This window comes from Fusarium keratoplasticum, chromosome 1, assembly GCF_025433545.1.
Source record: "Fusarium keratoplasticum isolate Fu6.1 chromosome 1, whole genome shotgun sequence".
In the NCBI taxonomy this organism is placed as follows: Eukaryota; Fungi; Ascomycota; class Sordariomycetes; order Hypocreales; family Nectriaceae; genus Fusarium; species Fusarium keratoplasticum.
Window position 1 is genome coordinate 844,831 of NC_070529.1, and position 24,817 is coordinate 869,647.

Genomic DNA, 24,817 nt, shown 5'->3' on the forward strand with positions numbered 1-24,817 from the left:
TGAATATTTGTATCGGAAGTTGAACCGGCGTTGGATTGGCACCTTGTTAGATACGCTCGTTTGGATGGATGGAATATGGACGTACGTATATACCCAACTGACACAAATGACACACGACACGAATCTCTGTCACTTTGACACATATTTTGAAGGGAGAGGCTCGAAACGCTCAAGAAGGGAGTTTCTTTTATATAACTATGATTATACATGTATCCAATATCCGAACTGCTAACCATGTAGCTATCCCACGGGGTATATCCATCCTGACCTTGCCATCCTTCATGATCTCCAAACCCTCATAAAATAACAAACTCCTCCTGCGGCGTATCGCCCTCCAAAGCCTCCCCGTTCATCAACCCATGTACATAACACTCACCCACGAGCATCCACGTTTTCCCATCCGCCCTCCTCCTGAGCAAAAACGGTGCCTTTCCCCCATACAGCACAACCACCACGTCCCCGTTCTGCATGATATCCGGCCCCAGGACAAATAATCCCCCCGCGGTTACCGCAAACTTGCGATATCGCGTTACCAGCGTCGCCTGGTGGCTCCATTTGAATCCATCCCCCGAGAGCGCCAGCCGCTGGATCTCCTGGTCCACGCCGTCTGTGTCTCCCAGTGCGCGAACTAGGTACGCCGCCCCGTTGGCGAGCCACTCCTCCTTGGGGATCTCCTCGTAGGGACGGGAGCGGTCCGCGCCGACGCAGGCGTTTGTCAGCGTCTGGATGAGGGCGAAGAAGGCCGGTTCACCGGTGAAGTACTTCTTCTGTAGACTAAAGCGCTTGCTTCCACGACCGCAGATGCTGCTCCATAGAGCTTCAATGGGTAGTTGAGGTACTGGTTCACGACGGAACTGGAAGGCGTTGGCCCAGAAAGTCCATGTCGGTCGGCGAATTCGATCTACACGCATGCCACGGATATGTAAGGCCTTCCTCTCATCATCGATGTGCAGTCTCGGCGTTAGGTCCCCTGAAGCTCTGTGAGGTGTGCCAGGGGTTCCGATGAGGTGAAGCGGAACGATGCGCCAGTCCGGAACCCACGTTGGTAGATCCCCCCTTGTCATGGGCCTCCTCCTATACGTGGACGGCACATCATGGCAGGCAGATAATAAGAGAAGTGATTCGCAGCCCGAGAGTTCTCTGGTGGCAACATCATAGTAGACCTCTTCAATCGACTTGCTATAATCTGGTTCCAGTTCCGAGAGGGCCTTGCTGCCAGTGTGAAGTGAGAAGTGGCCCAGAAAGGCATACACATGATCCCGAGGATCTTTGGCGAGGAGATGTCTCGCGCGATGTAGCTCATATATAAAAGAGGCACGGTCTTGGTTGATGTCGTTGTCCTCGTCCGGCTCAACAAATCTCTGGTACAGATACCGAATGTTGGGGGTGAGAATGTAAAACCTCGACCTCAGATGATGGTAGCTCTCGCCCAAGACGCCCGTGACAAGAGACAAGATCTCCCAATCAATCTCGACGTCTCCCCAGTAGAGCGTGGCCGGCGCTGTAGTGCCAATCTCTTGGACAATCCATATCCGGTTGAACTGGACTCATCAGTGGTGTCCCCATTTCTCAAGCATCTGATACTCACCCATTGTAGCCTCGTCATCTGAGCCAACGGCACCCAGGGACTCTTGTCCTGCTTCAGCAGCTCCTCCGAGTGCGCAAGACGAAACTCGTCATGCATCTCATCATTCGTAAAGACGCCGTGTAGATAGTGAACCATGGTGACGGCCGCCTGGGCAGCACGGTTGTCGTCCGGCCCCAGCCACACCAAAACATGCTGGGCTCCCTTGTATATGGCATTCATGAGACTAACCTGCTGACTCCGCTCCGCAATGTCGTCCTGGTTGATGCAAATCTGGTCTGCCCAGAGACGACGACGGGACGAGGCATGTCTCATGCGGCGCAGCGCGCCCTCAATGCTCCGCGTCAAAGGTAGCACCCTCCCATCAATGAGGATCTCTGAGCACCGGCCCTCAGTACCCCAAACATACGAGATGGCCTCATACTCCGGACCAAAATCCAAATTCTCAAACGTGAGAGACCCGACCAGCGGCTCATCGCCCACGCCGGGCTCGAGCGTCAAGATACGGATCGAGTAGCTATCCCGGAAGTGCTCGTACCGGTACGGCTCAGCGGTCGGCGCATCCCCCGGCACCAGGACATGATCCATGGATAACGGTGACACCGAGACGGAAGAGTAGCGAGCCTTGTGAGATGCTTGGCAGAGCCGAGACGGCTGTTTCTGATGGTGCAAAGACCGGCCGTGGCGACTATGAAAGGGCCGATTCACTCCTCGGGCCCATTGACGCCGTGCTTGTCGATCGCTCGAGTCAGTGTGAGCTGCTCTGGCTGTGCACGTCTTGACACGAACTCTTCTCAGAGTTGCGATTCGACATAGCGAGAGCGCTCTATCCCTCAAGACCATGACAGCAGCACAGTCAGCCTGCTCGTATGTGGAACGACAGAAAATGTTGCGACACCAACAGAATTGCCGCTGCAAAACATCCCTCCATTCTCCGCAGGCGGGAATTTGCCCCTAGTCAGCACTACCAATATTAGCCCCCCTGGATGGTATACGGTAGTGCACACGGCAATGGATCTTTTCACGTTCAGGAAAGCAAAGATAGACTTCAAGTCTTGATTCTGATATCGAGCGGCGGTAGGCCTATCTATCTAACTGTACACAACTAAATCCTCGGGTCATCACTCATCATCCCGCCAGTATCAATCAAATTATGTAGGGGGCACCGCCTATGGGTGATCCGTCCATCTGCCAAAACGCCGTGGTGTCCGTTCCCAATCCGCTATGGTTTCCGTATGTGACAAAGGAAAATGAAATCGCTAGTTTTGTATGTCCTGTTCTGTTCCTTCCCTTCCAATCCTATCCCAACTACATTTACATGTCAAGGGTGAGAAGCTCTAACCTTGACACAACGGCCTCGGTGCTAGCGCAGATGCGTTCCACCCGAAGCATGGCCAGAGCAGCTGTGGTCTCTTCCTCGCTGGCATCAACAAGCTCCAGTCGCGAGAGAACCTTCTCCGATTCGATGCCACCAAAGATGTCGACGTTGGACAGACCCTCGGTGTCGAGCTCCTTGGGCTGCTCAGTGGTAGTGGCAGGCTCGTTGTGGAACAGGGCGAAATCGGGATCAGACTCAAACTCAGCGTCGACAGGGACAGCCTCGACAGGCTCAGACACCCGAGGCTTCTCGACAGGTCGCTCGATGATGGGCATGTCGACCTTCTCATCCTCGGAATCAAAGGCAGGCTCAACAAAGTTGGAGGTTTTTCCGGACAGGACAGCGGCATCGAGAGTGGGCACCTCAGGGGTGTCGACGACAAAGACCTGGGGCTGGAAGTTGTAGGTGTTGTCCAGGGTGAGCATGGAGAAGTCCATGTTCTGCTCAGGGATCATGGCCATGCCAATCTGTTGCTGCTGGGACTGCTGGGCGTTGTAAGGGTTGATGTCCTTGGGCATCTGACGCTGCTCCTGCTGAGGCTCGACCTTGAGCTGAGGGGTAGGGGCAGTAGAGGCGGCAGGGTTGTTGCTGAGCGTGTCCAGGAAGGTGGAGAAGGAAGACGAGGACAGAAGCATACGGGTCAGGTCGGTGAGACGCTTGTTCTCCTCAACGAGGGCCCGGTTCTGGGTTCGGAGATCACCATTCTCGTTGACCTTGTTGGCAATTTCACTCTCCAGCTGAGAGATGTATTCTAGTGACAGTTAGTACATGTACGAATGTGATGGGAGAATATTGACTTACCCTTTCTACGGGAACGGAAAGCACGAGCGGAAACCTTGTTGCGAAGCTGACGGCGCTCCTTACTGCTGAGCTTCTTACCCTCCTCACTAGCCAGGAGTCGCTCATCCTCATCCATCTCATCCTCGTCCTTCTTGGCGCGGGGGAGGTTGGTGAGGGGGCTCTGGCCCTGACCGTCAGGCATAGAGGGCTTGGCCCGCATCGAGTTGAGGAGCTGAGTGATCTTCTGCTCAACAATGGGGTCGGTGGGCTGAGGAGCCTTGCCGCGGGACTTGGCCTGGGGGCTCTGTCGCTGAGCCTGTTGCTGCTGCTGGATCAGGCGCTGCTGGTGACGCTGCTCAGCTTGAGCCTTGGCGAGGGCAGCCTGAGAGTGGGCGCCGGGCCAGAGACGGCCGACATTGTTGGTCTGGGTGGGCAGAACAGGCGGCGATGGCAGGCTGGCATCCTGCTCGATGTTGCTGGGGTTGATGGTGAAGAATTGCTGCGAATCGGCAGGGGACTCAAAGTCCATATCGATATCTGAAGCGCCCAGAGTTCCTTGAGAAGGAGACGTGTTGAAGTCAAACATGTCGTTCTCGGGGCTGAAGGTGGAAAGATAGTCGAGGCTGGCAAAGTCCTGGTAACCAGTGTTGTTGGTCTGGTTCACCGCCATGGTGTTTGCGAGCGCACCGGGCACAAAGCCAGTCTGTTGTCGGTACAGATCATAGTTGTGACTGGGACCACTCAAGGTCTGTGTGGTTGTGGTAGCTGCGGGCACTGACACGGCCGCGGTGACGGGGCTTGTGAAGGTAGGCTTCGAGGTCGCTGAGGGCGAGACTGAGGCCGAAGGAGACTGGTAATTCGAGACGTTCTCGTACTCTGTGAGATCGAGGAGGGCGTCGATATCGACGTTGTTCTGGGCCGAAGCCGACATGATGACGTTTTGTGAGGTCGGGTGTTATCAGAGCGGCGGATACCGGACTAGAGCGGAAGACGCAGGAAGCGAAAGCGACGGTAGGAGAGAGAATGAAGTCGCCGCCTGTTTATGTAAGAAGTGAGTGATGACAGGCCAGGTGTGACTCGATGCTGTCCAATATGTTCGATGAGTTGATTGATGTAGATGATTTGGTGACAAGTGTGTTGCAAAAGTTGAGAAGGGGAAAGATGGAAGATGGAACCAGGCAGAAATCGGGAACTGGGGGAAGGGTGTTCTATCAATGGGATGGGTGCCTTGGTGGCGGTACGTACCGCCGGGACATCAACTCACCCCCGGCACGCCAGGAGAGCCACGAGGAGCCACTGTAAACCCACTAAGGGAATCCACTGTAAACAAACTCAAAGCCCCTAATTCCAAGGATGTAATGCTCTAAATCCCCTGAAGGTTTGCAGGAGAGCCGCCGTCCGTCTCTGCGCTTCCACCCCTGCCGGGGCTGCCAGGGCCGTTGTCCGGGCTGACAAGGATCAGCAGCCGGGGAGCCGACTAGTGGAGCGAGAGGACGCGTCAGCTCTTTTCCTGGGTGGTGCAAGCCAAGGGCGAGGATGTGGGCGAGGATGTGAGCGACTGGGTGAGCGGCGCGGGCGACGTCTGAGGCAGCGCCGCATCGAACCAACCAAAACCAGCCAAGAGGCCGACTCCTTCGGCGGCCGAGCCTCCCAGCGCCTCTCTCACCAAGTGCCAGAGTCGCTCTGGCCCCCCACCTCTCCCTGGATCTTGACCACCAGAGAGCCCGTTCCAGGTCTCATCGTGTCCCGAGGGATGCGAGAGGGTACCCCCCTGGAGAGACTGCGGCCTGAGGATGACGACGCTCGACTGCCCTTTTGGGCCAGATTCGACGCCAGAAAGGCAGTGATGGCAGCATGGCGCTCGCTTTCTCGCTATCAGCCAGACATCAAGGGCCGCTCCGCTGGGCTTTTTCATTGTGGGCGCTGCCAGCTGAAGACCACCGCCGACCTCTTGCATCTACGAGCTGACGAATATTCGTCGTGGCCTGAGCTCAAAGAGGTCAAGCCTCAGGTTGATTATTCCGTTGCCTGCGTTTGGGATTGCGACCTCATGCCTCGAAGCGATGCCACAACGTCTTGATAGCATCATTCCCGCTTGTTTGGTGCAGACGGAAACACGCACGGGAATTCCTGCGTCCAATCGCTGTCATAGACACGATGTGATGGGAAATGCATCATGTCCTCGTCAGCCAGCGGTTGCTCAGACGGCAACGCGGCATCTGCTATCTCTTGGTCACTGGAATGCTGGTCGGCGTCTGCTGTAACAACACTGCACTGCTGATGCTGAGAGTAAACAAACGGCGATGCAGGACGCCGACCCTCCGGTCCTCATTGGCTTGACAGATCGGTACTGATACGCAATCCTCTTCCCCAATCCAGCCAGGCTATGGCAGGCGAGCGGGTAGCGATACTTGTCATCCGTGCATCCCGAGCGTGGCTGTACGGAGTCCGCGCATTTTCCTGCTTGAGGAAAAGGCAATGAAATTATCAGGCGCCAGCAAAAGGACCTGCTCACCTCGAACGCTTAGCCTAAACGGACTCCATGCCACACACCATTGACCTCGCTCTCGCTTTCCTCGCTCTCGCCGGGTGCAAGAGAAGCTTGGAAGCTTTTTGGCGTCAATACCGTAGTATCATGCTACGTAGCACGTCTCCAGGTCGTAGGTTCTGAAACCCACATCGGCAGCCTGCCCATCTCGCCTTGTCCGTCTTCCCTTCAGATTGACAAGCTCCAAATGATCAAGGGATCAACATCATTTCTTTTGGCTTTGCTCATCTTAATTCCAAATGAAATAGACATGGTCTCGCCTCTCCTTCTCCATTGCGGGGACGACGTCTGGCCGTCACGATATTATCGACTGCACTGCCACCGCCCTCATTACCTATCACCACCGTCCACCGACTCTCACCAGCACGTGCACAGTCCATCCCACTGCTTCTCCTTTCAGTGCTCACTAATCCGTCACTGCCCTTGCTACTGCACTGTGCCCTGCTGCTGATCTGTGTGATCAGACACAGTGGCACAAACGTCGCCTCGGAGCTGTGCAGCACAGTGGTTCAACTCTTGGCTCACCAAGAAGCTCGCTCTCGTTCAGTGACAAAGAGCGAATCGCTGAAATCGCGACCCGAAGAAGCGCCACTCTCAGCATCGCTCACAGCATCAAAGCACCACCGGCATTAATGAAACGCCGTCGGGCCCGCTTTTGCGTGTTAAACACCGATCACTTCCCATCCCATCGGCGTCTCAAATGCCGTCGCCGGGGCTTCTTTTTGCCACTTGCAAAACACACTTCAGACCATGGCATAACAGGTGTTATGATGTGCACATCTCCCCGTATTGCGCCCCCTTGCCGACAAAAATAGAAAACGGACTGGAGCAGTCCGCCCTTTCAACTGCCGCCCTGAACATCTTCCCCACCGCCCCTGACGATGAAGTGTCACTGACCCGAGGCGATTGACGACGGTCTGGAGCGACTCCCGTCTCTCCCACATGCCGGTTTGCATTGATCCAGACCTGTCCTGTTTCACGAAACAAAGTCTGCAGTCTTCCACCAACGGCAGCCTCCCTGCTTCAACCCATCTTTCGATCTTCAAACAAGTCAGCACCGGGACCCCCTTCCGTTGTGGGAGTTTCAGACATTGATCGATCGATTGGCCGTGAGCGCCGTGAAATCTGAAACCCATATCCGGCTCAAAGTTTTGATGGTTGACAATGCGCTCCAAGTACTAAAGCTGACTCTAGCCTACTTTGTTCGCCCACATGCCGAAGTTTGATATGCCGAAATTCACTGTGGAATCCCATAAGCCTGCGCCTGGCGATCTCGAGGCTTTGTTCAGCTTTAAACTCTGCCGCTGACGAGCCGTCAAACTCAGATGAAGGCTTTGAATTGTTTCGGCAAGGATTGTATTTCAAATGGATTCATGCGGATCGAGTGATTGGTTCTGACACGCTCATCGCCAAAGCTGTTCCCTGAACACCTGGAGAAGTCGCCAGCCACGCCGATATTGCGAATCATTTAAACAACGACCAATCTTTCGAAAGGGGCTCTGCTGTGGCCAGGGGACCCTGGCGTAAAAGAAGCATTGCGGCCAGGCTGGATGTTCTAGAAATATCGCCTCGTTCCAAGCCGAGGCAGACCAGGGCAGTGCTTGAAGGTTGAAGGTTCAACGGTCACATGACTAATACCACGTGCTGGTTCATGTGATCAAAACTCTGCTTTGACCTCGTAGCACGTGATTGGCCTGCTGCAGCCTGATTTGGTTCAGCCTGATGTGAGGCCACCCATCCAAGGGACCCATCCGCCTGCATCTCGTCTGCAGAACCTCATCGGAGCCTTACGCCCTCGAGCTGTGCGCGCCCAACTGCACACGCGCCCGACTTTGCCCTCCATCTCGCCCGGTCTCAGTGTCTCCAGGTCGCGCTTCTGGTTTGTGCTTGCCCTGTCGCGATCCAGAGTGTTTGTGCCTCGTTTTGCGACTTGTGAGAAGAAATCGAAACAGCCTCGGCCGTTTCACTTAGTTTGTCTGCAATCTTGGCTTTCTTTTTTGTTTCCGGTTTCCATACAAGGGCATCATCGACCTTGCTCGAGGAGTTTCCCAGAGGAACACGCCTTGCAAACACACACGTTACTGCTCGGCCTCGGAAGAGCCTTCTGAGTTGCTACTTCACGTTCTTTTGACAGCCGTCCCGTGTCCTGCTTTGCACCTCATCTGAACTTTTGGTGCCTGACCACCATGTGGATGGTAAGCTAACCATAGCTGTGCAATATGGGGAGAGAAAAGCGCGGCCTGCCCGCCGCCGTGGCAGGAGGCCCGAAGGAGAGGCATCGCCGAGCCCAGAGATCTCAGTATGATCCTACGGCGCCTGTACCACAAGGCTTTGTTGCCAAGCCAGCCATACCAAAGACAAAGCATCACTCGTACTTCGAGTTTGTGGAGAACAAAGACAAGAAGAAGAAGAAGCTCGAGTTTCAGGTACAATGCGACTATCGCGCCGAGGTTATCTATCACAGCACTCACCACCTCTAGATCACCACCAAAAGCACTCCCCCTCCTGGTTTCGAATTTGTCCCTGCCGGCAATCCCGAACTAACTACAGCATGCAAAGAGCTGTCCCGCGATAAAGATGCCATGATCTTTATAGTTTCGGTATGCGATATGCGATTGCGATATTCCGCCGCCTCCCCCGACCGCTTTCACTAACCTAGTCGTGCTGAAGAACGCAAAAGACAATACCGCCAACATCCTATCACATCAGGTCCATCGGATCGGTCATCATATCAGAGAAACGATTGTCGAGGAAGCCCGAGCCAGCTTAGGACACATCCTGGACCGCACGCTACCGCCAACTGGTGGCTCGCCCGAGCCTATCCCAGAATCCCAGGAAGAGTATGATGCGCAGGTAGATGCCGCTTTGCGAGATCTATTCCCAAGGATCCCCAACACCGACCGCCAGATGATTATCGAACATGCTTTCAGACGGGTTTGTACTCCCTCCCTAACATGTCTAGGTACGAATGTTTATGATCGTAGGGCACATCGTCCAAGACCGAAAAAGTAGGACTCTCAGCAGACATCACCCTTGCCCGACGGGTTCAACTTGCAGTGCTCGCTCATATCCGCCATACCCATACCAGGTATGACACTTTACTCAGAGAGACGACATGGCAGAATGCTCGCAAGGTCGTTGAGGCCTTGTGTTTAGATACACTCGTCAAGTGGCGAGGAGATGAGGAGAGCGGCCGGGACCAGCTGGATGAGATCTTGCGGGAAGTCGTGGTCATATCTGACTCGGAGGAGGAGTCCGGCGAGGAGACTGATGACTCGGTCGAAGAGGTCATGCCTCAGCCTCGATCTACTCTGACAAACAGACTCACAAGCAACATCTCTGGCCAAGATGGTCCTGGTCGTCGCCAATCTCCCAGACTCAACCCGGGCGCCAAAGGCCCCGGCCCCCTTACCCCAGCCAAACAGAAGGCCAAGGTTAAGAAAGCCAAGCGAAAGACTTCGGCAGAGAGAAAAGGCCAACGCGGTTTCAAGAGATATCAAGCCTGGCAAGAAGCCCTTGAACGCTCCCGCGGAGAACCGGCCCCAGCTCCCCAATCCCCTGTGGCACGAAGCCTCCCATATACACATGTTCCGCCACCCACAGGAGCTCTTGCGCTCAGAGATGATGAGTTCCCGCCCGCTTCCCAGCTCAGGATTGTTCCGGAAAGGGCCGGGCCTGCGCCAAACGAGAATGGCTATGTTGGGAAACCACACCATCCTCCGAGTAACCAGTTCATGAACCCTGGACGTGAGTCCTTTTCTCCGGTTGCACGCAAGGTAAAGTCTCCCTTCAATGAGTCGTCACCTGTCACACGTCGACCGGTGTCGAGGATTACCAGCCGCTTGCAAGATATGCTGGTGCCATCCATTGAGCCAGCATCTCCCGAAGCCATGAAGCCTTCTTTTGTACGTACAGTGCCGCCCAGACCCCAGGCATTCAGGGATGAGCTCCCTTTTGGTTCCAGGATACAACATCCATCCACAGTTTCCTCTCCATTGCGTGGCCTCAATGTGAGAGATGACCCAGCTCACATATCCCGCCCTGATCGCTTCGCCCCTGAGGAAAGACCCTACGATGGGCGTCTCAGTGGTCCTGGACAAGCCGTGCTACATCGCGAACAGGACTATGCCCCTCGCAATGGAAGCCGTATTGTTACTGCTCCCTTGTATCGCTCTGACGCGAGGCCAGCACTACACACCCCTCCGGCCATTGCTGTAAGTCGACGGCCTTATGAGGAGGCCCCAAGACCAGGAGATCGTGATTCCCCGATCGTTATGGAAGATCGTGGCGGATTCTACCAACGGGTCCCAGTCCGTGGAGATGGAACCCGCCTAGCGGCCCATGATCCAGGATTTGTCGAGTATAGACGGCCTACTCGTGAGACTCGTAGGGTTGAGGAGCCTCGACCTATTTCCTGGCACGAGGGGCCACGAGTCTTGCATGATAGTCGACACGGCGCGGGGATTGAGGTCATTCCCATCACTCGCGCTCCTCCGTTGGAGGCCCGACCACGCCCTATTTTGGTAGAGTCTCGTTCTGCGCCGTATCTGCCAGCAGCCTCAGGACCCCCCTCTGGTTCATGGAGATATGTTGAGCGAGAACCCCATCTTGTTCACCATGACACACCCAGCTCGGAGGCTCGTCTTATGACGAGTGATTTCCCAGGACTGAGGCGCGAACCGTATCGAGAGATGTAAGTACGACTACTTCTAGACGTGGAGATGGATACTCACGACAGGTAGTCGGATTGAAGAACGACCCCCGGAGGCTTTCCAGCAACGAGAGCCGACACAGCGACACTACGGGAATCAACCACCACTTGCACCTAATAATGGCCGGATGCACCCTCTACACCCACGGCAACCCGAGAACGTCATTGTTCTCGAGTGATGATGAGACGACACACGACTTGACGACATGATCTAATATGAGTTATTTGCTCACCTGTCTCATTGGAATCACTGTACAAAGAGCTTGGGCGCGATGACGACGCATATGGAGGAGTTGGTTGGCATCACTGGCATCGATATGTATTACGTATCAGAAAGAGCATGGCGAGGCTGGGGCAGTCATAATGACTTGCCCCCTGATTAGATTTGCACTGGAATTCGACAGCAGCATGGAATGATACCCAGAGAGCAAGCGATGCTATGCTCTGACTTGAAGAATTATGTAGAAGTCTTGTTTCAATCATAATACATAAGCTTGGATCCAAATATGTGTAACTTGAACTTTTATTTACCCTGAAACAACTTGCCTGTACGTGATCTAAACTAGAAAATGAATGCCCGAACATGACGACATGGAATAGGGGTATAACTATGGCATCTAGTTGCGTCCTCTCCTCGGCTTGCCCACGCCACCCATCGACGGGCCATGCCTCTTCTCAACGCCCAGCCCCTTTCGTCCAGCTGAGATGCCTCCCTTTCCGCTCCTCGCGCCGCCACCTCCACGTCCTCCTCGTCCTCCCCTACCACGGAAGTTACCCCTTCCGCCCCTATCCCGTCCAGGGCTAAGCTTGCTCTTGACAGCTGCAGCGTCACCCCGATCCATCTCGAGATCCTCATCGTCGTCGTCATCCTTGGTGCGTCGGTTGGAGAACTTGAGCTTGCCTCCGCGGCCACGCTTGGCCACGTCCTTGCCCTTGAGGGCGGCGACGTAGGCTCCCACGCCCGAGGCCTCGGGGTTGGGCTCGTCAACCTCCATCTCGTCGTCGCTGTCCTTGCCGAGGATGAGCTTGCCGTCGAGGTCGTACTTGGCCTTTGTGCGCTGGGGCTTGCGGAGCTTGACGGGCTTGGTGGATGAGATGTTGGCGAGAGCCTTCTTGTCCAAGAGATCCAGGGGTTCGTCGTCGTCCTCGATGATGTAGGTCTTTCCGCCCTTCTGAGCCTTCTTCTTTGGCCGAGGGGCAGCCTCGTCATCAGAGTCGTCTGAGGCGTCCGAGTCGCTGCTGTAGAGGGCCTGGTCGTACTCGTTCTCAAACTGGCGCTTAGGCTGACCGTCATCGTCATCGCTATCATCACCGTCGTGGGCGGCCTTGGCAGCATCCTTCTTCTTCTTGGTGCGCTCCTTAGTCTTGCGGATGTTGACGATGAGCTTCTTGTCAGCATCGGGGCAGTTGTTGTGGATGTTGTCATAACCAAAGCGGCGGACCATGCGCTCCAGGATGTGCTTGACCTTGGCCTTGAAGTGGCCCTTGTGCTCGTGGCTCCAGACGATGAGGTTGGGCACGAGGGTCGAGAGCCGGGGGAGCATGAGCTCGACGGGGAGGCTGATGACGCAGACCTTGACGAAGCCCAGGCAGCTCTTGACGATCTCGCGGTTGTTGGACGTGAGGAAGAGATCCATGGTCTGGACCAGGTCGGAGAGAGTCTGCTCGCTCAGGTCGCTGCGGAACTCGTAGAGGAGTCTGCTAATGGCGGTAATAGAGGCAGAGATCATGTGAGGCGTGCTGCCAGCCAGACCAGCGCTGACCATGGTGAAGAACTCCTCGATGTTGGCGGTTCCAGCTGGAGCATCGTTGGGCATGTGGGGCACCTTGCTGTTGTCGATAGGGACGCCGTTAGCACCAGCCATGCGGTGTCCCATCTGGACAAGCAGCTCATAAGCAGTCTCACGAGCACGCTCGTTGTTCTCCTTGCAGCAGATGACAACCTCGCTGAGGACGGCGGGGATGAAGTGAAGAGAGGTGTCGGGGATAAAGGGGAGGAGGGCGGTAACGGCAGCGAGGCGCTCTCGTCGAGCAGGAGCAGAGACCTTCTCAGTGCTCGAGAAGATGAGGTTCTGGAGCTCGGCGCTGCGCTCTTGAAGGGCGGCCTTGCCGATCTCAGAGTCTGCCAGGCGGGGGATGAGCTTATATGCCTTCTTCTGGAGTTGAGGCTCATCCTCTTTGTTGATGATGACGGCTGCGATCTCAAAGAGAGCGGCGAAGCTGTCTCGGGGGAGGTAGACAGACATTGTGATAACAAGGTCCATCAGAGTCTGGGCTGTTGAAGGCATGTGGTCCTTGGACTTCTGGCCCTTCTCCTTCTCAGCAGGCTTCTCTGCCTGCAGCTCCGCCGCCAGCATCTTGCTAACCCGGTCAAACGTCTCCATCAGCTCACCGTTGGGTGTTATGCTCAGGAAAGTGTTGATGGTCTGAAGAATGGGGCCTCGGCTCTGAGGAAGGGTTTGTGTGTAGACGTTGAACAGGACAGCAAGCATGTTGCCCGCAAACCGAGAGAGGTACTCGAGGTTCTTCTTGGCGGTGGCACGGCTCACTCGGCTCTGAAGAACCAAGTCCTCCTCCTCATCTTGAATCTCAGCAATAGCCTGGCTCGACTCGATCAGAGTCTTGAGCGCACGGCAGACATCCAACCGCAGCTCAACCTGCTTGTAGAGAAGATTGGCCAGAATCTCAGCAAAGCCCTGATCGAATGCCTCGGTCAGGTCCAGAGGCAGGTCGCAGTAGCCGGGGAGAGTAGACCAGATCTGCTGAACCACCGTCTCGTAGATCTTGACCTCCATTGTCTTCTCAGCCTGTCCGTGGTCCAGAACCTTTTGGAACATGAGCTCACTTAGCGGCACCATCTCGCTCTTGAAGTGGGCTAGGTTTGTGTTGCTGGTATAATCTCGGAGAATAGGGAACATCCAAGCCCTACCTGGCTGGCCCTTCGCAGGCTTTGCCAGGTTCAGGGGGAGAACAGAGAGGACAGCCTCGGGGCCCATTGCCCGGATAGCCTTGCCGATAACCTCATCGGCATCCTTCTTATTACGGAAAGATCCATTCTCTCGGATCTCACCAATTGTCCTGGTGACATTCATCATGATGGGGAACGACCTCCATCTCAACGAGTCGAACATGGCACCCAGGACGTTAAATGTCTGCAGCCAAGCAGCCTGAAATTGAACGGTAAGAAGCGACTCTGCCGTCTTTGCAACCTTCTCCAGAATCTTCTCGTCGTAAATCGAGGGCTCGAGGATGACCTGTCGAGGGACGCAGTTGGCCATGAAAGAGACCAGACACTCGGAAGCCGAAATTCGGATATTCTCAGACGGTGACTCGAGGAACTGTGCGACCATGTCAAACATCTGGGGGAGGTTCTGGAAAGTCTCATCAGACTCGACCTGCGCCGACACGTCGTATCCTCGGGACAGAATCGCGAGCCACGGGGGAACAAGCTGAGTGTCATTGGCAGCCGGACGAAGCTCAGAGATGATCTCCATAAGTCGTGGCAGCTTAGCAGACGAAACTTCATCCGTCATGCCCTCAAAGATCATCTCGAAAATCTCAAAGGCGGCCATGGTCATGTACTCGTTTCCGCTCTTCGCGATACCCAGCAGCAGCTCACACAGCGACTCGATCTTCTTGGTGGGCCAGCCGCCACTCGCGGCAGCAACCGTCTTTACCAATTGCAGGGCGTGGATCATGGCGGGATCGTGGGCGTCCGACTTCTTCTTGCGCGCCTGTGCGACCTTTGTCGCAAGGTCCTCGAGGTTCTTCAGAGCAGTCTGGGCGCACATGTCGGCGGCAGGGTGATCCAGGGAAGGGCTCGGGGGCGGGTTTCGAAGGACCTTCTTCAAAGCATCCTGCGACCTTCTTCGGACCTTGGGTCGGTGGTCAAGAGACATGTTCAAAAGTCCTGCAACAGCCCTTCGGGGACCAATCTGAGAAACAGAGAGCTCCCAAGACGCAGCATCCTGCGCCAACAGCAACGATTCGAGGCATCCTATGGAGGATCGCAACAGCAGAGGCTCCGCATCCTGCAGCAGAAGCACGGGGGCGAGAAGGGTCAGGATCTGGGTGAACTTGGCTCGGAGTAGAGGCTGCGGGGCATAAGGCGTAACAACGTCGAGAAGGTAGACGGCAGGTGTCGCCAGTTCCGAGTTGACTGTGTCATTGGCGTTAGCCTGCTGGAGAAGAGCCAGCAGAGCCGCAAAGTATCCGGTGGGCGTGGGCGCTTCGTTCTGCTCCTTGAGAGTCGACTCGACGGCCTGAAGTACAACGGCAGTCTAGTACAATGTCAGTATGCGACTCTTGACACTGGACAGCTCCAGCAAGGCCAGGACGGCTGATACATACCCTCTGCTGACTCTGCAAGCCAGGAGACTTGATCTTGTCCAGCTTTTCAGCCAGAGAAGGGGTCGCCATCTTTGTCGAGCAATTCAATCCACAACCACCAAAGACTGGGATTGTAGGTTCGGTGAAAGCAGAACCCCAGGCCCAAGCCCGCAAAATCCCAAATTTTTTGAAAATTGCTTATCGCACCCCGCCGACTTGTCCGATAAGAAGGCGTGGCTGGTGTTGCGTGCTGAGCCACATTTTCAGCCCCCGTTATGACGATGTGGCTGCCCTCCAGCTTACCGCTCTATCCGATCCACTACGTACCTTGTCTCGAACTGCCCCTCCAGCCTCACGGAGCTCAAGGGGCTGGCAGCTTGCGCCTCCCGACTTGTCAAGCGCAAACCCATCTGCAGCTTCATTTCTCTCCCGGCGCCAGAGAGACACCATGGCTTTCCTCATTCTCGTTATAGGGGATCTTCACATCCCTGACAGGGCGCTTGACATTCCCGCCAAGGTAATCGCCGACCGCAACATGCTTCGAGGGCCGCGCGCTCGCTAACACCATCCGCAGTTCAAGAAGCTCCTCGCCCCCGGCAAGATCGGCCAGACGCTCTGCCTCGGAAACCTGACCGACAAGCACACGTACGAGTACTTGCGATCGATCTCTCCGGACCTCAAGATCGTCAAGGGCCGCTATGACGTCGAGGCCACCTCCCTCCCCCTGACCCAGGTCGTCACCCACGGCAGCCTCCGCATTGGGTTCCTCGAGGGCTTCACTCTCGTCTCCAACGAGCCCGACCTGCTCCTGGCCGAGGCGAACAAGCTGGACGTGGATGTTCTGTGCTGGGGCGGCACTCACCGCTTCGATGCTTTCGAGTACATGGACAAGTTCTTTGTGAACCCGGGAAGCGCAACTGGCGCATTCCCTGGAAGCTGGAGCAAGGACGGCGAGGACCCGACACCAAGCTTCTGCTTGATGGATGTAAGTGCTCTGCGACTGATATCTTGAAGGTCACTGCATACTGACAATGTCATTAGGTCCAGGGAATCTCCCTCACTCTCTACGTTTACCAATTACGAAAGGATGATAAGGGTAATGAGAATGTGGCGGTGGAGAAGGTGACATACACAAAGCCAGTTGAGCCATCAGGAGGATCATCATGAGATGGACACAGGAGCAGTAGGGGGCTACCACTCAAAGACATTCAGCGATGCATTAAAGACCAAAGAATCTATACCCATCACAGCTTCAAGGAGCACGTCAAAAATACTACTCCAAATGAGACAAGGGACGCTCATATTCGACATGCATCGTGCAGCTCAGACAGACCGTCAACATCGTCTCTAATTGGGTGCATGTGAGGTATCCAACACGGAAACAACATTAAATACAATCATTCAGAAAAAATAAACAACGTTCCATCGCTTGGTGTAGAGGTATCTTGGGCATGTAACCAGTCTGAATCTTTTTCCCATCAAAAGGCATCAGCGCTGACAAGCAACAGACTCCCATAAACGCCCAATTCTCTAAAACTCCGGCTATTGCAATATGCATCATTACAGCATCATACTCCTTCGCCTCGATGAAGCTCGCTCTCTGATCGCAAGGCCTTCCTCGCTATGGACAGCCGCCGACACACGCCTCGTGGCTCGTCGGCCGGCAGTCCTCTTCTTCGGCTCAACTGGCGCCTGCTTCTCAGGCTGAGGCGAGGAGGGTGTAAAGTCGTACACGTCTACCTCGCTCAGACTGGTCGAGTCAGGGGTTGACTCTTCCTTGGTATCTTGTACTTCATTCGACTCAATACGGTCCGCGGCAGACCCTTGAACCATCATCGACGAGCGTCTACCTCCTCGTACACCGACAGACTGGGGAAGCTCTGGCGGTGACCCCTTTCCGGCGAGTGGGCTGGCAGGGATGCTTCCAGGCTCGTTCTCGGCATTCGTGGAACCTGCAGGAGGAAGCTTCTTCCAGGAGTCGCTAGCATCGGTCTCACGCTTCACCTTGACCGTGTCGGGGGCAGCCAGGTCGGCTACACTCGATCGTCGAGCATGTTTGCCCTCGCCTGCCACAGCGTCGAGAAGCTCCTTTGTGGGTCGTCGCATCTTGTCTCGAAGGTTCGGTTCCGCATAGCTGACTGCTGCCCTACTCCGTCTGCTGGGCCTTGCTGGTTCCCGGCTCGCGTTGATGTCGATGGGTGGAGGAGTTCCCCCACGTCCTGCCTCCGTCGAAACGGCACTATCCGGCGAGTTTGGAGACAGAAGGACTTGTTGGGTCAAGAGTGTTCCGAGGTCGCAAGATACGTCGGTAACTGTTGGTGCAGTGGGCTCAAGATCGGGCACAGCGTCGATGGTAATGGGAGGCAGGACTTTGGACCTCGACTTCGGTCGATCTTGAGTGGCCTTGGACTTGACGAGATCAGCCTTGGCCGCCGCAACTTCATCCAAAGCCACTGGCTTTGATGTCTTCTTTGGCGAAGTCATATCGTCGTTGGTGCTCTTGGCTGCGAGAGGCTTCCTTGTACCCGTCGCGTTTGCCTTCTCACGAGCTTCTTTCCTCATGCTGGTGAGCTCCTTCAATGTCCTGCCTCCAGCCTTCTCACGGATCGATGGCTTTTCGGCCATGATTCGAGTGTTTTCGTTTTCGTTGTTTATCCTCTGCGGCTTAGCTGTTCCCATGTCGTCTCTGGCGGCGAATTTTCGCTTCGATCCGGTCTTGACAGGTTGAATGGATGAGTTATCAGCCACAGAAGGGTTGTGGTCCTTGGTCTCAAGTGGCTTCGTTTCGATGGCTTTCTTTTCTGGTACAGTCGTCTCCGTTTGCGGCTCCTGGGGCTCTACCACCACCTCCCTCTTCTTCTCCGGTGACGGGGATCGTGGCATCATCTTGTTGCTGTGTGGTGATTCAAGGGCTTCGGGTGGCGAAAGCTTTGTTTTGGGGCTTTCTTGAACGGGTGTAGGACGCGACCGGCTGGGCGAGTCGACCTTGACCGGGTCCTGGTCAATAAACTGCGACATAGGAGGAGGACCAAGCTCAGGAGAATCAACGCTATCAGGGGAGTTGGTATCGTCGGCGACTGATCGGAGGGCAAGTATTTCTTCGGGGCTGTGAGGTTGTTAGTCTGTTTCCCCTTCAAGGGTGGCTGGACGACTTACTTCATGGACTGGCGAGGATAGGCCTTGGTCTCTGAAATGTGGCCTAGTTCCTCAATCTCTCGGGCAATGTCTCGCAGTCGCCGTTGAGAAGGGCTAGGTCGGGCAGAGCTAAAGCTCAATCTCGGCTTCTGTTGTGACTTTCGAGGGCGAGGGGAATGTCGCTTCATGGGAGGCTCCAGACCAAGGCCAGCAAGAAGGGTGCCCCATTCTGTGAGTTGGGACTCTAGCTTGGCCTTGATCGCGAGTGCGTGGTCGGCAATCCTTCTGGCATCGTTGTCCTCGAGCTCCTTCTCAAGCTCTAGGATGCGGCCCCGGAGCTCGAGGTTCTCGGACAGCATGCAGGCGCAATCATTCTCGAGTTCCCGGATTCGAAGCGCTCGTATGTTGTTTGACTTGGCAAGGTCACGGTTCTGGCGCAGCAGCTTCTTTCGAACTATATCGAGAGACATGGTGAGTTGGCGCCGAGGCAAGATGCAAGAACGAGAGTTCCTGAGATGCAACTTACGCGTTTCGAGGCTGTCCGTAGGCACGGGGGGTTCATTCAACCTAGCCATAGCTCATAATGCAGAGGCGGTGAGCAATCGACTTGGGTACTTTGGCTGTGGAGTTTGTCGAAGGGGAGCGGGTTTGTCTTGGGTTAAGTCAAAGGGTGTTGTCAAGTGTCGGTCTACGAATGGAATTTCTGGTTGTATCATTATTTACTTTTACCGGTTTTGACGTAGCGCGGAATGTTTCTTCGGGGACCCACCCGTTGCCGGGGAGCCAGCTCATTCAGGTAACCCCTCGGTTTAACCCCACCATCAGTCATGCAGAGACGCGATATTCAAGTTGACGACAAGAGACGCGAATGGTTCTTTGAAGCTCGTTAACCGCAACCATGTCCTATCCTACGCGATCGTTTTCGGGCCATATGCGCAACCCGAGCGCCTCGGCTACATCCAGCGCCGGACAGTCGCCGGCTCTCTTGCAACGCATCGAAGAAAAGAAAGCCGAGCTCGAGAACCTGAGAGAGCTTCGAGATCTGAGTGCCGCGGTCGCAACACAAATGGAAGCTCTTGAGCAGAAGCTTTCGACGCTGTCTGATGGAACGGAGGGTACATGACGAGGTTGTCACTTACGGCGTGCTCTGGCTAACGCTTGATAGCTATTGCGGCGGTTGTTGGAAACTGGCATAACGTGCTACGTGCCATCAACATGGCTTCTTGTATGTCTCGAAATGTTGCACGAAAGAGTATTGATCTGATGTGTTTTCGACAGCCAAACTTGCAAAGACGGCAGCCAATGCTCCCGCCGAGGAGTCCCAAGACGAAACAGGACCGCTTCCCCAGACTCTAGTACGAATTCCGACAGAACATGCACCAGCATTGCAGGCGCAGGCCGAAGCTGCCGAGGCCGCCGCTGAGGAACAAGCGTCATGAAAGCTAGGGCATTATGATATCTGAGAAAGTTGAACGCCCATCCGAAGCGTCTCCACGATCGTCAGGCGAACAAAATCGCGGCGGCTGCACGCCAGATACGTCACTTTGGCAACTAATTGCGCACTTAACGACTCAGGATCAATCTTCCGTGTCGTTTGTGAGCGATGCACCAGGGAGGGTAAACCTCGAAACCCAGTGCAGTTCCGGGATTGACTCTCCCCCCTATAGGGTACCCACCTATCCATGTCAACCAAGGCGATGCATCTTGACGATAGCAAGGGCTGAGACTGAGAACTAATTAAACGAAGAGGCAATTCGAATACTCGCATCCGTAACCCTCGTTCGCCAGTTAAGCTTGGTTTTGAGACGGCACTGAAGGTTTCCGACGGGGTCGTGGTAGTGTCGGTGTCTTGTAAAGGCTCCAGCCACAAGATTTACCGAATAGGTGGTTATCAATAGCTACCACAGCCTGGGCCCGGACAGCGGAGAAAATGGCAGCTCTAGACCCTGGAGACTAAGTTCCTGATTGGAATCATGTTGCCAGATATAGGGTATGATTACGGTGGGAGCCTGTCGGCTTTGATGAGATTGATAGCCCGAGTTGTGTTGGCGTTTGCAAGGAATGAAAGTGGCTGCATGGTTCCTGGTTACCCCTTACCAGACGGCTTCCGCCAGAGACCACCTTAGCTTGGGGGCCAAAATTGAAGTCAACTTTGGCCAAATTGTATCCTCCAATATTGCGCTGCCCATAATGTAAACCAATGTCGATTTAGAGACAAGTCGAGGTTTGAATGTCGTCTCCCGTCTCTTCTCCAGTTGGTGGATCATCGCCCGTGTTGTGCATGTGCGTGCACTATCAATTCGGGGTGCAGCAGCTACTGCGGGCCTCCCGCTCTGGAGCCACGGCGAGAGGGTTTGGCCAATGAAAGAGAGACGCAACACGAGGAAGCTGCAAATGAACCCGAGCTGTCTGTTGGGTTGCGACTCAATCGGAGTGTACTGTAGATATCGTGTGGAATGGAACTGCCAAGAGGAGCCGGATGAGGAGAAGGTTTCGCCGGCTCCCTTTGGATGCTGCAGCTGCATTTGAAGAGGGGAAGTCGTCTATATAAGAATGATGTGATGCAGTGGCAGTGACGACAGAAGTTGTTGCACTGCAGGAAGGTGGATGTCCAAGCTGTGGTTGCCGTGGTTCTTTATTTGTTTTTGTTTATTTTTCTAGCCTCACTGCTGAAACCCACTTCCTCTCCTCTTCAACATCAAACATCCACCATTGATTGCTAGGTATTTTGGTCGCTTCGTCTTCATCGATTCATCACCAACTTCACGGCTCTATTGCCTCAAGAACCCGCCCAAGCATACTTCATTCTCGCTAATTCCTGTCCATCACAAGTCAGACAGGGCCCCGCTGTCGGCCGGCGTCTTGATCCCTGCTCATCTGCGAAATTACACATCTGCTCCCTGACTTTTCCCCTGTTCTACCGGACGCTGGTGGCGCCTCAATCTGAGTCTCTTGTCTTTGGACCTCTCACAGCCCCGGCATCCCACGTTCCCAGGGTTCGCAAGGGTTCCCGAGGACCCATCAAGACCTCCTTCGAGGCCCATCAGCGACTCGCTGCGCGAGGCTCATTGTTCGGAAGCCATGGGCCAACCCCGAGTCCAACGCGCCACTGCCACGGCCCTGGCCTGCCCGGGGCCCGTGACGAGCCAGGATATTTATGTCGACGCCAATTCAGTTCCCTCCTCGATCCCCTCTTCCTCTCCGGCCTTTCGAGGGAAGCTTCAAGAGCTGCCCGTTGATCAGGTCCACAACAAGAGTCTTGCCCGGAGCTCCCCTCTGTACGCCCAAGCCCCCGACTCATTCCTCACCAAAGACGTCGAGGGCGGCACCGTCAAGTCCAGATCCTCCCTATCCCGCGGCTTTCGACGCCGCCCCCAAGTCGACTCGGACACCTTTGAGCCTTTGGATGTGGTTTTGGAAGAATCGACCCTTTTGTCCATTCCAAAGTCTGCTGCGACCGTGGGCTCGCCCTCGTCGCTCAGCCAGCAGTCACGCAGATGTCAGTTCCTTTGCCAATTCCATAAGCACCTTCTCCAGTCTCATATCGGTCCTTTGCGCACCCGCTCGCTTGGTCTATCACGACATACTGACGTAGTTTGGGTAGTAATCAACGACGAGAACCATCCATTGTTGAACTTCAAGGTTGAAGAGTCACCTCACCAACGGTACCAGGACCACTTGGCAGGTCAGTTCGACTGGCTACTAGCCTGCCCGGCACCAGTTGGCTACGCCAGCGACCACGGCTCCTCCGACGATGGCGAGAACGAGACCAAGGTCTATGGCTGCAACTTGCTGTCGCGCGAAACCCTCCCTAATTCCTCCGCCATTCCTTCGACTGACACATTCTCGCTTCTAGCGACTCCCTTGACCCTCACTGAATGCTCATCCTTGGGCTTTGATTACTCCCAGCTACTGGACCATCAGCTCAACATGTCGTTGGTTCCTCCGCCACTCTATGAGTCTCACCAAAACCCACCACTAAAAGTACCTGAAGTGGTGGAGGTGAGGGAACAGGCCGTCTCGCCGTCGCTCACATTGATAAGTGAAAGGAGCAGTAGTTATAGCAACTCTTCAAGGAACGGGTCCTTCTCGATACCTCGCATTGAAGACTCCCTCGAAGAGCTCGACAAGCTCGAGGATGAGCTTGAGGCTATCGATGCTGTAACTCAGCCAAGGCGAATTGCCTCGCCGGTCAATGGCAGCTCTAGCAGCAAGCATCTTGAGCCACCGTCCACGAGTAAGAAGGCAACCATCTCAAAGAGGGTCTCGATAGCCGGCATGTCTGCTACAGTTCGCGTCAAGCCATCCGCAAAGTCGGCACCAGCGCTTCGTCGATCGACCTCCCTTGTGTTCCGCGATAAGAAGCAGGATGAGGCACCAGAAGGTGCACCCAAGCTCAGATCGCAGCCTTCGCGAGGTCGACTTTCCATCTCTCAGTCCGCTTCGCTCCATGCACCCATCAAGTCGACCAAGCCCCCAACTGTTCCCAACTTTGAGCTTCCTGGCGAGGCTGTTGCTCGACGGCTCAAGGAACAGCGTGAAGCTCGCCGTGCCCAGGCTGATTCTCAGAAAGCTTATGTGCCTCCTCCGAGACCCAAGTCTAGTAAGCCACCCACCAAGGCCAACTTTGAGCTTCCAGGAGAAGCCTTTTCCCGCCGGAAGCGAGAGGAGCGTGAAGCCCGTCTCAAGGCGCAGGAGGAAGAGGAGCGAAAGAAGCGCGAGTTCAAGGCAAGACCCGTGCGTACTAGTATTACGCCGGCTAGCATTCCGCGAGAGACAATTGCTAGCCTAGCCCGCCAGGGCAAGCTTCCTCAAGAAGATGATGGAGCAAAGCATGAGAACAAAACGAAGCGATTGTCAGTTACAGGCTCACGAGCGGTCCCTCCTTCAGAGGCCAAGCCATCCCATGGCCGCGGCCGACTTTCTACCGCAACATCACGCGAGGATCTTAGCAGGGGCACCTCGACTTCCGGAGGAAGTGCCAGCGGAAAGCGGGCGACGCTCACTGCCGAGGAAGCGCACCAACTCAAGCTCCGCGGTAAAGAGATCTTTCAGCGAGACAACACCAGCTTTCAACGTGATAGAGAGCGAGAGAAACGAGAGCGTGAGGCTGCTACTCGGTTGGCGCGCGAGCAAGCGGCAGAACGCTCTAGGATCGCGAGTCGAGAGTGGGCAGAGAAGAAGAAGCGCAAGGAGCAGCAGGCTTTGAGAGATGTCTTGAGGGATGGGTCGCAAGACCATTATATTGCGTAATGGCGTTTGAGCTGGCGTGTTTTACTGATTTTGCCTTGAGCCAGGAGTTGGAAAAGGATTGGAGTTTAGCACTGGTTATGTGCTTGCTTTTGTTTGTTATTGAGATATTGTTGCTTCGAGTATTTGCGAGGGCGTTGGTTTGCGAGCTTATCAGGGGGCGTTGGCGCGCAGAGTTGTTGCTGTATTAAAAATTGTACAAAACTGCATCAGTTAGTAGTTGTTTACCAGAATTGAGGCCATTATCTGCCATTGCCAGTTGTACGATTCAAGGTGTCTGGGTAGATCGATCGGTGATGACCAGACCAACTGATGATGGCTCAGATATTCAGTCGTGCATACTGTTCAGAGTCTCTGGGCAAACCAACTAGTGATGGCTCCTCACTTTCAGTGTGACGCCAGCCAAGATATAAAAAGCATTTCTTTCCAATTCGCTCGCTATGTACCTCTATAGACCCAAATCCAAGCATCATTCAATCAACTCTTCTAAAAAGTCCATCATCCATCCCATGTTGGATGATTCAACAACTATCTCTCATATCCACCAACAGATTCAACCCGAGGCTTTGAATCCCTTGCTTTTGTTTTTCATCACCACCGCCACCTCTCTCCTTCTCCTGCAACCATTACTGGGCTTGATACAGCCTTTTGAATCATCTTGGACAAAAGAAAGCCTCGAGGCTTGGTCTGCCGTTCATCGTATGTACAAATTCCAACTCATGATATAAGCGTAGATAGTCAAAGGGATAAAAAAAAAAAAAAAAAAAAAGAGAAGGGGGGTTGAAGAACCACCCCTTGGTTGTTGTCTTTCAAAGCAAAAAAGGAACAAGACAAAAACAAAACAGAAAGAAGGGAATAAAAAGCCAAAAATGCTCCGTTTGGATGTTGGTGGTACAGAACACCGTTGAGAATAAAACTCCCAGGTTTCATATGGAAAAGGAGAAGTGAGCGATTAGGTTGTAACTTTGTCGAGGTAACATGAGATTTTGCCTCTCGTCCAGAAACAAAGCAGACGCCGTTGTGATTTTTGTTGTTCAAACGCCGGTTCAGTGCAGTGCAGTCCACCTTCCTAGCGAGAGAGATTTTCGACAGGATGCGGGT

At 54.7% G+C, this 24,817-nt stretch overlaps 8 protein-coding genes across 8 annotated transcripts; 4 read left to right on the forward strand and 4 right to left on the reverse strand.

Moving 5' to 3' along the window:
• Positions 1-296: 296 nt before the first annotated feature.
• NCS57_00025900 (HET domain-containing protein) lies at positions 297-2,173 on the reverse strand (the record flags this gene model as incomplete). Its single annotated transcript, XM_053050346.1, has 2 exons — positions 297-1,541; positions 1,589-2,173. The coding sequence occupies 2 exons, from the start codon at positions 2,171-2,173 to the stop codon at positions 297-299; spliced, it is 1,830 nt and encodes a 609-aa protein (XP_052918861.1).
• Positions 2,174-2,899: 726 nt separating this feature from the next.
• Positions 2,900-4,674, reverse strand: NCS57_00026000 (BZIP-type transcription factor MBZ1; the record flags this gene model as incomplete). The annotated part of the gene is made up of 2 exons (XM_053050347.1): positions 2,900-3,714; positions 3,765-4,674. 2 exons carry the CDS (start codon positions 4,672-4,674, stop codon positions 2,900-2,902), a joined length of 1,725 nt encoding a protein of 574 aa, XP_052918862.1.
• A 3,836-nt stretch (positions 4,675-8,510) lies between these two features.
• Positions 8,511-11,181, forward strand: NCS57_00026100 (DUF2293 domain-containing protein; the record flags this gene model as incomplete). The annotated part of the gene is made up of 5 exons (XM_053050348.1): positions 8,511-8,717; positions 8,772-8,891; positions 8,962-9,225; positions 9,276-10,984; positions 11,034-11,181. 5 exons carry the CDS (start codon positions 8,511-8,513, stop codon positions 11,179-11,181), a joined length of 2,448 nt encoding a protein of 815 aa, XP_052918863.1.
• A 438-nt stretch (positions 11,182-11,619) lies between these two features.
• NCS57_00026200 (uncharacterized protein) lies at positions 11,620-15,472 on the reverse strand (the record flags this gene model as incomplete). Its single annotated transcript, XM_053050349.1, has 2 exons — positions 15,353-15,472; positions 11,620-15,282 (listed from the first exon to the last, which is right to left on the reverse strand). Exons 1-2 carry the CDS (start codon positions 15,419-15,421, stop codon positions 11,620-11,622), a joined length of 3,732 nt encoding a protein of 1,243 aa, XP_052918864.1. The 5' UTR covers positions 15,422-15,472.
• Positions 15,473-15,779: 307 nt separating this feature from the next.
• On the forward strand, positions 15,780-16,498 carry NCS57_00026300 (Vacuolar protein sorting-associated protein 29; the record flags this gene model as incomplete). The annotated part of the gene is made up of 3 exons (XM_053050350.1): positions 15,780-15,848; positions 15,906-16,316; positions 16,373-16,498. The coding sequence occupies 3 exons, from the start codon at positions 15,780-15,782 to the stop codon at positions 16,496-16,498; spliced, it is 606 nt and encodes a 201-aa protein (XP_052918865.1).
• A 393-nt stretch (positions 16,499-16,891) lies between these two features.
• Positions 16,892-19,041, reverse strand: NCS57_00026400 (uncharacterized protein; the record flags this gene model as incomplete). Its single annotated transcript, XM_053050351.1, has 2 exons — positions 16,892-18,437; positions 18,488-19,041. The coding sequence occupies 2 exons, from the start codon at positions 19,039-19,041 to the stop codon at positions 16,892-16,894; spliced, it is 2,100 nt and encodes a 699-aa protein (XP_052918866.1).
• Positions 19,042-19,364: 323 nt separating this feature from the next.
• On the forward strand, positions 19,365-19,905 carry NCS57_00026500 (DASH complex subunit DAD2; the record flags this gene model as incomplete). The annotated part of the gene is made up of 3 exons (XM_053050352.1): positions 19,365-19,581; positions 19,632-19,691; positions 19,745-19,905. The coding sequence occupies 3 exons, from the start codon at positions 19,365-19,367 to the stop codon at positions 19,903-19,905; spliced, it is 438 nt and encodes a 145-aa protein (XP_052918867.1).
• A 1,642-nt stretch (positions 19,906-21,547) lies between these two features.
• NCS57_00026600 (uncharacterized protein) lies at positions 21,548-23,719 on the forward strand (the record flags this gene model as incomplete). The annotated part of the gene is made up of 1 exon (XM_053050353.1): positions 21,548-23,719. One exon carries the CDS (start codon positions 21,548-21,550, stop codon positions 23,717-23,719), a length of 2,172 nt encoding a protein of 723 aa, XP_052918868.1.
• Between the last annotated feature and the right edge of the window lie 1,098 nt (positions 23,720-24,817).